Source organism: Phaseolus vulgaris, chromosome 4, assembly GCF_000499845.2.
Source record: "Phaseolus vulgaris cultivar G19833 chromosome 4, P. vulgaris v2.0, whole genome shotgun sequence".
Classification (NCBI taxonomy): domain Eukaryota; kingdom Viridiplantae; phylum Streptophyta; class Magnoliopsida; order Fabales; family Fabaceae; genus Phaseolus; species Phaseolus vulgaris.
In genome coordinates this window covers 8,460,768-8,475,063 of record NC_023756.2, presented here as the reverse complement: position 1 = coordinate 8,475,063, position 14,296 = coordinate 8,460,768, and the positions used below count along the sequence as shown (strand labels likewise).

The 14,296-nt window shown below is 31.5% G+C and overlaps 1 protein-coding gene across 1 annotated transcript; it reads left to right on the top strand.

Annotated features, from left to right (window-relative positions):
* The first annotated feature begins 761 nt into the window (after nt 1–761).
* Nucleotides 762–12,356, top strand: LOC137837172 (pentatricopeptide repeat-containing protein At4g35850, mitochondrial). The gene is made up of 13 exons (XM_068646060.1): nt 762–947; nt 1,101–1,254; nt 1,371–1,533; nt 2,182–2,247; nt 2,354–2,451; nt 2,821–2,938; nt 3,025–3,234; nt 5,219–5,295; nt 10,666–10,759; nt 11,043–11,108; nt 11,200–11,277; nt 11,375–11,476; nt 11,901–12,356. The coding sequence occupies exons 1-13, from the start codon at nt 923–925 to the stop codon at nt 11,991–11,993; spliced, it is 1,344 nt and encodes a 447-aa protein (XP_068502161.1). The 5' UTR covers nt 762–922; the 3' UTR covers nt 11,994–12,356.
* Nucleotides 12,357–14,296: the final 1,940 nt, after the last annotated feature.

Here is a 14,296-nt window from a genome sequence, read left to right as displayed (position 1 = left end):
ATTAAATTATATAATCTAAAACTATTTCTGAAATTACGCATTCTAAAACTTTTTCAGATTATATAATTGAGATTCTATTTTAAATTATACATCTATAACTATATTTTATATTACATAATAAAAAAATATATTCTAAAAAATATAATTTAAAACTTTATTTTCAATTACATAATCCAAGATATAATTTGAAATTGAATAAGGATGTAATGACAAAAATAATTTAGTTGTTTTTTATATCATGGGTTGTAAAAGAAAATGAGGGGAGCTTATATCTATTCATCCAAAAAGATAAAATCTATTTTTATTCTTCTTCTGTCACCCAAAAATTTATAAAATACAGAAGTAATTTAAAATATATATATATATATATATATATATATTATGGATTATGTAATTTGAAAGTTAATCTCAGATTCCAGAAATAGCTTACGAATTATGTAATCCATAATATATATTTAAAAAATGGTATTCCAGATTAAATAATCTAAAAATAACTTTCGGATTATGTAATCTAAAATATATTTTAAAAAAATGGTATTTCAAATTATATAATCTAAAATTTAATCATGTGTATGGATTATATAATTTGGAAGCTAATCTCATATTAGAAAATACTTTCAAATTATGTAATCCTAAAATTAATCATACATATGAAAAAAATACTTCTGGATTGCATAATTCAGAAGCTAATTACGAATCTGAAAAAATATTTTAAGATAACACTAATTCAAAATATTACATTTTTTAATATAAAAATTTCTGGAGGTGAGTGAAGAAATTATGGAGGTGCAGGGAGAAGCAGTCCTTACACCAACAAACGAAAGCCCAAACAAGAAGACAAACAAACTCCAAGGGTTTTAGGAAGAAACAGGAGAGAGATTGGAACTCTCCGTTCCCAAGTGATTCATTCCACTGCTATGCTATGAAGTTCCTTCAATCTCTCATTGGTATATTCTTCTTCTTCTTCTTCCACTACTTCATTTCACGTACAAACTTTTTTCACAGTCTCAGTTTCTCTTTCCATAGCTCAGTCATGTAATGTAGCACACCTTTTTTTTTTTTTCATAGTCTCAGTTTCTCTTTATTTTCTCTTTCTGTAGTTCAATCACGTTATGCAGCTCGTGTCGGGTCACTGAATCGGGTTTCTGGAGTCCGATTCTGCTCCATTTCCACGGATGAATACGCCAAGAAAAACTATGCAAACAACGTTTCCGAGTACAACACTGTTTTGGGCTCTCTCACTGCACAAAGAAGGTCTTTTTCTCCACTTTTTGTTATATAAAATATGGGTTAATTAATTATTCTAAGGTACCCCATTTGTTTTAATTTTGCCAAGTTTGAATTTTTGTATCTGGGGTTTTGTTTGGTAGGACTTTCTTGCTGAGAGATGTGTACTATGATATGATGCTTGATGGGGTGAAACCTAGCCGTGACACTTTCCATTCCCTTGTTGTGGGAACTATGAAAGGAGCTAGGATGCAAGATGCTTTCTTCTTCGTGGACCAAATGAAAGCTATGGGTTTGCCCCCTGATGTATGTTCTGTTTTATTCTTATTATTCATTACTTTGCTTGAATAGTTTTCCATTTTGGGAGTGACGAGGTGTTGGAATAATGCTATTGATATTGAATGTAATCCTTGAATTTATATGCTGAGAAAGGGGTGCTTAACAAATTTAGGTTGATCATCACCTGCAGAAGCGATATCATTGTTTGATATTCAATTTGTACTGACATATAATGAGATCTGAAGTTGAGATATTGAGCTAGTTCTATTGCTTTCCCCCTGTTTATTAACAAGGGGAATGGATGAGAGTGGAATGATTATACTTGAAAGTAATGTAGTTCGATATCATTAGTGTGCTGCGTTGAACTCTTATTTTCTGGGTCTCTTCCTTTTGTAATAACTTTTAGAATATGGATAATCTTGAGTAATAACAGAAGGTTTTGAGGTTCTTTTATTCTTTATAATCTTTTCATGTTTCCAGGCTATTGTAGATCAGAAGATACTTTTGTTGTTTTTATATATATTTTTGCATGAAAATGTTGTTGGGAGCTTGCATGTTGCCCCATAATGATTTTGTCTAGTAATTTGTATCAGCAGATGCCATTAGGATAGGACACAAAACATTTTGATGTGTAATTTCTAGATCAATGACAGTTGTTTCATGTTGATGACGTAGGTTACTTTATACAACTTTCTGATTTCGATTTGTGGGAAATGCAAGAACTCTAATAAGGCTATTCAGGTACTTACCACTATTGCTTGTAGTCAAGGATTTAAAGTATTGTTGTCTGTGTTTATTGTTTCCTTCTTTTTAGACATATGATTATTTGTTTTTGTATGAAATGGAGATTTTGGAGGAAATGAAATGCATGGAAGTAAAGCCTAATGTACAAACCTACATCTGCTTGCTAAATGCTTGTGCTGCTGATGGACGCATAGACCGAGTGTATGTTACAATCTACTTCTTTCACTATCTAATACTATACTATAAATTAATTTTTCCCTTAATTCCTGCCCTCTATAATTCCGTTTTCTGTTTCTTACAATGCTTTATTGTTGTCATTCAATGTCCAAGGATTGTTGCTTTATTTTCAACAATGTGTTATGAAATTCTACTCTTAATGGCCTAACTAGTAAGACTTGGTTTTCTACAATATAATTTTTTTCTTGTCTTTTAAGTAAGGTAGGAGGTTTCCCACTTCTAGTTTTCTGTTTTTTAGTACAACTTGTATTTCAGCATCATCAACTCGTCACTTAGATATATTTATATTTTTTGGAATATTTAAATTATATTTATTGAAATGTATTGATCCAGGTATGCAATTGTTCGTGATATGACAGCTGCTGGTCTGGGATTAAATAAGTTCTGCTATGCTGGGCTTATAGTTGCACACAAGAATAAGACACCTCTTGTTGATGATTTTGCTGCAAAAGTAGTTATCAAACCTATCTTTTTATTTGGCATAGTATATTCTGTATTTGTTCAGGGATGTTTAAAACTTTTATTCTGTGGAAAAAGGTTATTGAGTTTGTGGAGAAGTCAAAGATGTGGTCTTCAGTTGAAACCAACAGTGCAAATGCTGAGAATGTGATGATGGGTGTTACAGATGAAGAATTATACAATCTACCAACAGCAGAATATATTCATAGGCGTGGAGGGTTTTCGAATGTAGCATTTACAGCATATCACACTGCATTTCATGCTGCTGCAGACCTAAAAAATGTTGAGGTATTATTAAGTATCATGCATATTAAATTGGAATCTATTGCTAAATAATTCTTCTTAATATGCTTCTGATTTTGTTCTTCCAATACCATTTTGTTTATGTGTGTGAAATGAAATCATTCAACCATGACTTTGAGATATTGGATTTAATTATCAGCATAAATCCTGTAGAAAATGGTTGCATGTGATATTTGAATCTGGACATCATTTGGTGTTCAATGCAGATCAGAACATGATATCCATTTTCTTGGTTAATATTTTATATTTGCTGTATATTTCTTTCAAATAATATTTACATCCTTCATTTTCATTGACTTACCTAGTTACTACCACCAAGAAAAAATGGTTAGATGTTATTTCTGCTAAACAAATGTGTTAATTATTCTTCCTTTTTATGGAACCCTTCTAAAAGTTCTATTTCTGTTACACTCTATACTGACCAGAAAATAGAGATTAGATGTTTTCTTGTTGCCACGTTGGACACCTGTAAGCTGAGTTAGAATATGGCCACAAGAAAATTTTCAGCCTTAGGATCTTTATAGTTTCATTTTCTATGAAGGCTTAATGAAGTTGTATGCAAGGTTATCAAACCCGAGAGTCTACTCAGACTCGTGGGAGGCCGGTAAATCCGACTCGTAGACTCGTAAGAGTCTACTTCACACAAAATATTTAACAAAAAAAATAATTCATGATACCAATTCCATAATATTGAAATAAATAAGTTCATACACCAACAAAATAATTAAAAAACAACACATTCTTTGAATTTGAACCACTTCCACACATCTTATAATCCGCCAAAAATCTAAAAAAAAATAAATCAATCTTCCAAAAATCTAAACAAACTCCGATCTATCAAAAAATCCCCAATTTTAAAAAAAAAATCTCAATCTGTCAAAAAATCTCAATCTGTCAAAAAATCCCCAATCTGTCCAAAAATTCCCAAACCCAACTTAAAAATAACCCTAAACCCAATAAGCTAAAAAGCCCCAACCCAATTTATAAATCCCTAAACCTAACCCAATCAGACCTAATTTCCCATCCCTAAAACCTAATTCCCACAACATCAGCACATACTTGCGGTGCTTCGCGAGTGGTGCGGCGGCGAGGATGCGCGGTGCGACGAGGATGCGCGGCGAGCGGCGGTTCTAGCGCGATGACGACAGTGAGGAAGAAGATGGCACCCTAAAATCTAACCTAATCTTAGTGAAACACATTGTTTTAGGCTTTCTTTCACAACTCGGTGACTCGGCCTCGAACTCGCGAGTTCACTAAGTTTGACTGAGTCTGACTGAGTTTACTCTCGAGTCGACTCGTTACCCTTCATTAGACCCTTAAACTTGTAAGGGTTTATGAGTTAACAATAGGGTTTGATAACTTTGGTTGTATGTATGCAAAATTTCTATTTATTTAGATAATGACATCAACATTTAAATTTCATCATTACTATATGTTCTTTAGAGATTTATATTTCTATACGTAAAAAAAAAGTGGAATTTTTGGTTGGTTGTTAACAGAAGTTTTCTGCCAATTTAGTTAATGAAGGGATTGTATCACATCCGAATATCGTATTTGAATTTTGTTTTTTGTGACAGTAGCCTGCCCCTACCACCTTGTATTACTAAACTTTGAAATTTTTTTTGCCAATGAATTGCAGATTTGTGTATATTTCAAAACAGGCCATTTTAATGTGGTTGTCAAACCAAGTAGAGTCCATCTTGAAAATAAAGACTTCGGAAATCTTCAATAATTGAATTTGATCACCTTTTCACTTCACTTTTATATTTTTGCACTATTTCTTCACATGTGATATGCGGTGTCATCACTCAAGAATTCTTTCTCTCCGTGCACCTGAACTGTTTGTTTGACATTTTTTTGTTTTTATTTCCTATTCCAAATTGATTTTATTTTCCAAGCTGCTATTTTTTTTCTTTTTTCTTTTAATTTAACTTTTAATATATGCATGTTTGCTATCTAAATGTGGCAGTTGACGGACACACTCTTGGAAATGTTGAACAAGGAGGGGAAAGCTCCTGATATATTTATTATGATGCAAGTAATCAGGTAATCAACTAAGGATCCTCTTGTTGCCAATGCCTCTAATTGAGGGGAAGGAAACAAATTACAAAAAGAAATGTTGATGTTGAGAAAGTTGTTGAATAGGCATTTTCCTGGAGCTGCTCCTTTCCTTATTACCCTTTCTAGAAAGTACCTACTAGTATGCAAAATGAATGGTATTTTCCATTTGTCCATTTGACCATTTATATCAAAAGGAAGTTAGAAGTCCCTGCGAAGGTAGTTATATATATGTGGTTAACATGTAAATAATTTCTTTAATTCCATTGCCTCTTTTAAGGGATGTCTTTGGTTAGATAAAAGGTTTCTTTTGCAATACTATTTAGTTCTTTCAAACCAAAATATCTTGATTCATATATATATATATATATATAATATTTTATAACTATACAATTGACTAATTCATTAGTAAACATTTAACATTCTGTGTTTTATCCATTTTCCAATATTCAAAACACTTTTATTGAATTCGTTATAAAAACATCTAGTATCTTCTGCAAGTAGACTATGAATTGTTTGTATAAAGGCATACATCTAACCACCAAATATGGTTGGTGAATATGCTTTCAATTTGAACTTTGTTGAATAATGATTATCTTTTGTTATAGCCTTTATAAAGATGTTTTTGTTATACCTAGTACGTCATTGGCATGACCATAGGCCTTAAGCTATTATGTATGATTTCTCAGAGTTGTATTGTCAATTAGTTTTACATATATAAATAAACGTCATTGTAGTGTATGAACACATTGTTTTCCAATCTAAAATCTTGAACTTGGTATCAAAGTGGACAAATTTCCGCTTTGTTGTCCTCCCTTCAGACACTGCCAACTGCTGAAAATTGTCGTCTTGTCACTAGAAACCCTGTTGACATCGAAACCCTTTTTTCCAACAACTTTTGGGTTGATGCAATTTGTCAAGCATGACCTAGCGCAAGTGGTTTAACATCCAAACTTTGGCTTATGTGCTCTAACAAACTGGTATTGCAATTTGTCTTGTGTGCATCTCAAGTGTTAGTTTGTTGCCATTGAAGCATCACCATGTCTCTTCCATAGGTCTTGTCGAAGCTTCCTTGGTTAGTTTCAAGAATCATCTTCATCTATGTTGTACTTTACTTGGTTTGATGGCTTGTACGTGAACACCCATCATCACCACAGAGAAACTCAATGGTAAAAATTATGTATCATAGGTTGCCTTTGTGGAACTTTGGTTCCTTGGTCAAGGATACCGTGAACATCTAGAGAAAGTGCACAATGGAGGATCAACAAAGAATAATGCTCAATGGAAGAAAGCTTGATTTTAGTTATGTGTTGTATTGTGAAAATTTGAGAAACCACATATTTTAGGGATTCTTAGAACCTTTAAAACGTATTGTTCTTTTTGGAAAAAAGGCATAAAGTATTTTTGCTAATGATAGACAACATCTATATGACTTAATAGAGAAGTTGGCTTCCCTTAAACAGATAAACCATGATGTGATTACTCATCTTGCTCAAGCCCAAGTTGCACTAGAGAAGCTGAAGTGTTCTTAGATGCTGACTCGTTAGAAAATAATTAAACTAAAAATTGACAAGCTATTTATGGCATTTATCTTGAGGAGTTTACATTCAGATTTTGGTTAGTTAAGAAGTTCCTTCTTTGAACAACTTAATTACAAGACTTCGTGTTTCTACCTTTGTAAAAAGGGAAAATTCAACCAAAATGGTTGAATCATCAACAATGGTATCTTCCCGAGGAAGAGGTGTTCGTTTCGAGTGCTCCTATTGCAAAATAATGTCATACTCAAGTACATTGATACTCTTTTCATGGCTTTCCAGAAGAGACAACAAACTTGTTTAAGTCTCAAAAATTTGAAATTAAAATCCTTAAGCATGACTTTCAAGAATATCTTCGACGGAAAATCGCACATAAAGCCCAATCTTCCTCCACTCCTAGTGTTTCAACATGTGTTTCTCAATCAATTGCTAATCCAAGTACATGGATTGTTGACTCGGGTGCTTCACATCATATAGTTGGCAATGCTTCTTTATTATCTTTTGGCACCCCTTAAATTTGGTCACCTTGTCACGTTAGTAGATGGATCCCAAATTGCTTCTAGAGGAGTTGTCAAGTCTTGCTTTCATCTTGACTAAATTTAAATTTTGTTCTCTTTATGATTTTCCTTTTAATTTAACCTCTGTTACTCAATTAACTAAGTCCTTAAATTGTTTTGACATTGAATCCCAATTCTTCTATCATTTTGGAATGTGGTATAGGTCAATGATTGGTGTAGGACATGAATCTAGAAGTCTCTACTACTTTGAAGCACAACCATCTATGTGTTGTGTTGTTTTGTCTCCTAAGCTTCTCTATGATCATTTGGGTCACCCTGGTATATCAAAATTAAATTTTTTTGTTTCCAAATCTCCAAAAGTTGGAAGTGTTATTGTGACTCATGTTAGTTGGGTATAAACATGTTCACTTTTCCTTCCCAAAGCAAACTATAAAACGATGTAACTCAACTTTTAGTACAATTCATTCATATATTTGGTTCCAAGTCGGGTTACATCTTTTGGTTTAAAGATATTTTTTTTATTTTAATTGATGAATATCCATGATGTTCTCAAGTATACTTAATGAAAGATAGATTTCAGCTTTTAAATATTTTTGTGTCTTCAATAAGATTAAGAATCAAATCAGTGTGTGAAAACTATTATAATTTTTTAGAAATGATAATGCCAAAGACTATTTTTCCTTTGAAATATCAACCTTCTTATCTTCACATGGTATTCTACATCAATCCATATGCCTTCAAACACCTCAACAAAATAGAACAGTTGAAAGAAAAACAATCACTTGGTGGAAACTACACGTACATGTTTTTTTGAAACTACACCATTAGCGCATGTGATTTCACTATATGTTTTTTTTTTTTTTATAAATAGAATGCTCTCTTCTCTTAACCATCAAACCCCACATTCTTGTTTTTTCCAAATGAACAATAATTCTGTCTTCCCTCTCAGGTCTTTGGGTGTACTTGTTTTGTTCATGATGTTTTCCCAGGCTAGGATAATTTATTTACCAAAGTTATTAAATTTATTTTCTTAGGATATTCTCGTCTTTAGACCGTAAATGTTACTCTCCATGGTCAAGAAGGTATTTCATGTCGGTTAATCTTACCTTGTTTTTTAGACTTGTTTTTTCTCTTCTTCTGCACAAGTTGTCTCCCTACAACAAGTGTTACATGTTCCTTCTTTTTAATTTGAGTTGCATACTTTAGAAGGAAATTAACCTCATTCTCCTATAAACAGTCTTCCTTTAGTTGTTCCTCCCCTCCCAACCCTACTATGGAGCCAAGTAATGATAATGTTGGCTGGCCCATTGCCCTTTTGAAAGGTATTTAATCTACTTGAAACCCTCATCCTATTTACAATTTTTTGAGTTGTCATGTTTATCTCCTTTCTATTTCTTTTTTGTTTCCTTTTTGTCTTTTCTTCTTGTTCCTAGAAATGTTCATGAAGCACTTGATCATCTTGAATGGCAATAATTAGATTGTTGAAATGCAGGCTCTTAAGCATAGTGGCATATGGGAATTAGTTCCTCTTCCTCTTGACAAGAGATCAGTTGATTGTTGGTGGTTTATGCTGTTAAAGTTTGGCCTAATGGTAGAGTTGATTGCCACAAAGCTAGGGTTGGTGGCTAAGGGATGCACTAATATATGGTCTTGATTATGGTGATACCTTCTCTGCTGGGGTGAAAATCATCATTGTTTGGCCTTTTCTTGTTGTGGCTCCAATTCGCCTTTGGTCTCCCAATCAACTTGACATAAAAAATGTGTTCATGGAGATTTAGTATAGGAGATATACATGGAGAAATCTCTTCGGTTTGTTGCTTAGACAAAATCAGGCTTAGTTTGCAAATTGCATAAATCTCAATATGGTCTCAAACAATCTCCTCAAGCTTGGTTGGAAGTTTAGTCATGTATTGCAAAATTTTGGGCTGAAACAAAGTGAAACATATCATTCAGTGTTCTATTGCCATACTTCTCCTGGGCAATGTGTTTACTTAGTTGTTTATGTTGATGAAATAGTGATAGTAGGCAATGATGCTATTAAAATTTCATAATTGAAATCGCACTTGCTCAACAAATTTCAAACCAAAGATCTTGGTTGCCTAAAATATTTTCTTCGTATTGAGGTGGCTCAATCAAAGGAAGGCATTGCTATATCAAAGAAAACATGGTTTAGAAATGTTGAAGGAACTGACATGATTGAATGTAGGCCAATTGAGAGTCATGGATCAAAATCAGAAGTTAATGGTTGATCATGGAGAACTATTTGGTCTTGAGAGATATACGAGAATGGTGGGGAAACTTCTTTACTTTGCAATCACATGACCTAGTTTGTAATTTTCCATTGGATTTGTTAGCCAATATATGTAGGATTCTCGCAATGATCATTGAAACGTTGTTATTCACATTTTTAGGTATATCGAAAGGGCTCTTGGACTAGGGTTATTTATGAGGATAAGGGAAATAGTCAAGTTTCTGGATATTGGGATTCTAATTGGATTGATTGCCCTATAGACAAACACACAACTACTAGATAAGTAGAATACTTAGCTATGGCTTTTTGCTACATACATGTGAACTCGTGGGGATCAAACAACTTCAAACATTAAAATTTTATGAAGTCCAACATATGAAGTTATATTGTGATAATTAGACAACCCTTCACATTACATCTAATCTAGTGTTTCATGAAAGAACTGAACATATTGAGATTGATTATCATTTTATTCAAGAGAAGTATTTATTTAAGGAGATTAGTATTGAATTTATAAATTCTATATTTTTTCTAAATCATTGAGAGGACTTTGAATTTGGTTTATATGTTCCAAGCTTAGTGTATACAATTTATATGCTTGAGCTTGAAGGGGAGTGTTGAATAATGATTATCTTTTTTTGTATAGCTTTGATAAAGCTGTTTTTGTTATACCTAGTATGTGATATGCATGTCATAGGTCTTAGCCGTTATTTATGATTTCTAATCGAGATTCGAATCGTAAATCGTTTTTCATGTATTTTGAATCACGAATCGAATCTTATTATGAATTGTAAGATACATAATTTGTATAATAAAAGATAAAATACACAAAATCCTTAAATAATCACTACTTTTTTTATTAACAATAAATAATGTAATAAAAGTTGTGCATTAATTCAAACTTTTTTTCTTTTAAAAAAAATTAAATAAAAAGAATCTTTAAATAACTTTTTTTTTGCTCTATATGAATCCTTCTGTTTAGTTCTACTGATATATTTTCTCCTGATGTATTATTAAAGATATCAGTTTATCTCTGTTTACCATTATTATGCAGGTGCTATTGTCATGCAGGAGATATTGACCGTGGTCTTCAAGCTTTTGACAACCACATAAATGAGGGAAGGCCTAGTGCTGCAGAACTTTTTGTGGTGAGTTTGGTCAAAGTTTCTAGGATTTTCAATACCAAGCATTGTAGCTCAATGCTTATTCTTGTTCAAATGATCACGATAATGGTGTAAGTATGGATAAACACCCTTCTGGCAGTGGTGTGTGACTAATGCGAGTATGCCTAACTTAAAAAGTGCCAATTTTCCAGTCATGCATCTAACGCATGACATGTAGTTGAAAATTTGTTTCACCCTTACCTTGTTGAACTCTGCTACGAAATTATTTTTTTAAAACAATTTGCATAAAATGCATAAATATCTGCAGACTCTCGCAGAAGGGGCAATGGCTGGGTACACTGAGAAAGGAATGCAAATTGCTCAAGATATTCTCGTAGGTCATCTTAACTTCGCCATCAACTTTGTCACAGTGTGATTGATCTGATCTGTTTAAAGACTTAAAAAATATTATTTTATAAATGCAGGTAAGGATGAACGAAAGAAACTATTTTGTGAATAGCAAATTGGGAAGTGAGCTCCTGCTTATAGCTGCAGGAGAAAAGGTATTGAAACTCTATCTCGTTACTAGCTTGATACAAAGTTTATATTTGTTCTCTGGAATTTATAATGTGTATTTTGTTCTTATTTCTTAAATGGTAGACTGGGGGATATACCACTGCTAACTACATATGGGACATGATGCGAGTTCGGAATAGTAACCCTTCATTTCCTGCATTACAAGCATATTATCGAGGCTTAAAAGTGAGTTATTCGCCTCTGTATAGCATCACGTTCCTCAGTGTTCTTTGAAATAGTTTCTCTTTATAGTTTGTATATTCATCTTAGTGATAAAAGAGTTATGAATCATATAGCAAAGCTTGCAATTTGTCATATCTAGATTGTGGATATTACAGGTCCTTTTGCACTGCCATTCAATCTTGTTTTGTCACATTGCCAAGAGTTCAACACTCCTCTAGTATATAGGATTGGAAAAGTGATTCATCATTTTGCATGCAAAGGAGCACACTAAGTTTTCATTTCTATGTTCTCTGAATGACTTTATTCAGATATTCCTTGAAATACTTATATTGAAGGATATGGAACTCCTAGTTTTTAATTGTTTTCTAATGGTCACACATGTTAATGTACCCATGATGATGCTCACTACTCGTGTGTGGAATTGCAGGATCGAGAGATACCTGAAGATGATCCAAGACTTCTTTTGGTTTCTAAAACATATGACAGAATGCGTTCAAGATTCGGGAACAGACCAACTTAAATTCATATAACACTGTTCCTCCCTTTATGGAGAATTCTTCAGTTACCAGAATTATTTGTTTGATTCATGTATGACATGGTTGTATTTTAGGAGATTATGTAGAGCATTTTGTTACAATTTTCCAACATTTCATAGATCAAGGTTTTCTTTTTCTAAATAATTATTCGGTCAATACATGAGGTACCGTTGATGTTAAGTTATTTAATGTCAATGTCATTTCAGACTCTAAAGTTGGCTATAAATTGTAATTTACATAGATAATTGTTGACACTTACCCCAGGAAGGAAGAAAAAGCCTAATTGTTATCTGTTCTACCTGTAATCTGATAGCATTAATGACCTAAATATAGCATTTTTTCTTCTACCTTTTCATAGTTCTTGAGCAATTTTTTTTTCTATAAATAGCAGATCAAATAAGAGATAATCAATCTCTTCAAGCTCTTTTTATTTTAAGAATCAATGGTTGAATGTGATTAATTGTTATTCTTCCATTATGTATTTAGAGATTCAAATTTGAATAATGTTTTTGTAGGTGTTAGACTTGTTTATTTTGCTACTTTATATTTTTAAGTTTTAGTTTACTAAGACTATGTTTGAACAAACCTTTTTTTATAAGAAAAAGGGATTTTAAGTAACTAATTTATTTTTTGGAAAAATTAAATTTTTTCATGATAAAATGTTATTTGAATAAGAAATTCTAAAAGAAAATGAATTTGTAGAATTTAATAAAAGTAATTAGATTAATTAAAATAAGAGAATTTCAAATTCTAGAATTATTTTTAAATTCAATGTATTATTTTTAATTGAGAAAATACACAAGTTTGCTTATTTTCAGAGGTAGTATTTTCTAAAACATCTATTTTTTAATACAATCTTTAAAAACAAAAGTGATATTTGTATCATTAAAAAGATTAAATAACTTTTTGGTATCTACAAAATTTGTAAATTTTTCTTATTTTCCTCAATATTTTTTTATGTCGGTTCTTATTACAAATTTTATTCTAGTTTTGGTCCCTACTCTTTTAGTTCCAAATAATATGGAAGTGACAAGTTGTTTGTTTATTGTCATGCCCCTAAGGGAAAAAAAATTGTAGATTTTGTTTTGGTTCTTAATAATGTTTTCGTATTTTGGTCCTTCATAGATTGTTTTTTATTCTGGCCTTATCATTTCTTAACATCCTTCAATTAATCAATTATATGTTAAGTAATCATGTTAAGGAATTTTTTAATTTTTTTTTCAAATAAAAAATAAAAAATATTATAAAAAGATGTTATTTTTCTCCATTTATAATTTTTTGTCTTGTCTATTTTACCGTGAAATCCATAAAAATAAAGAATTATAGAAAAAAAACTGTATACTAATATTGTGTGGAATATATTTGATTTTATCACAATTTTGATTAACTATTATTATTAATTATTGTTATTCTATTTTGTGGTTATTCCCATTATTCTAATTCTAATTATTATTATACATTAGAGAAACTAAATTCAATTTCTATAAAAAAAATTCATATATGAAATTGGTTAAAAGAAATACAGTGAACCCGTTTACTCTCCACAAACCTCAACTTAGGCTCAAAAAATATAATAAAAATGTGGTTCTTTCGGTATCTTTCTTTGGTTATTAAAAAAGTCTAAATTATTCATGATTAGAAATATTCTCAATTGTATATTTTGAAAATATTCTGAATTTTTATCTAATGTTGATCTTTGCTTTTGATTATTTTTAACTCATTCATTTATCCTTGTTTTATTGAGATTAATTTTTGAACTAGAAATCAATCTCAAATACCCGAATGATTTTTTAATATATTTTTAATGTTTATCACTGAATTAGTAATTTCGAAGTTGTTTAGGTAACAGGGACACAAATAATTTTAATATTGAAAAAAATTTAAAGGAGAAAGAAATATATAAATTATCATTGATTTTGTCGCATATCTATAGGTTGAAAGAGTAAAAAGTATATAAACTGTTGTTCTTGCTGGTTGACTCTTTCATTGGTTGAACTGGGTGGAAAGCTCATCTTCTAATTTTGGATATTGATTCACGTCTTCTTTTTACATTGGAATGTGACTCCGTTGAGATAAATGAGCCTTACCTGTTGATTACACTCCGACGATCAAGTCAGTGAGGGCTTACAAAAAGTAATTAGTTTCAGTATAGTATTTAGAAACAACGTACCTTTACCTGGGATCTCAAATTCCTTTTATAACTATTTGTGTAACAGTTTTCGTTCACGAAAATATAGTCTCAACGGAAAGCGTAACTGAAAATATTTAATCTTTTATCTTAACAGAA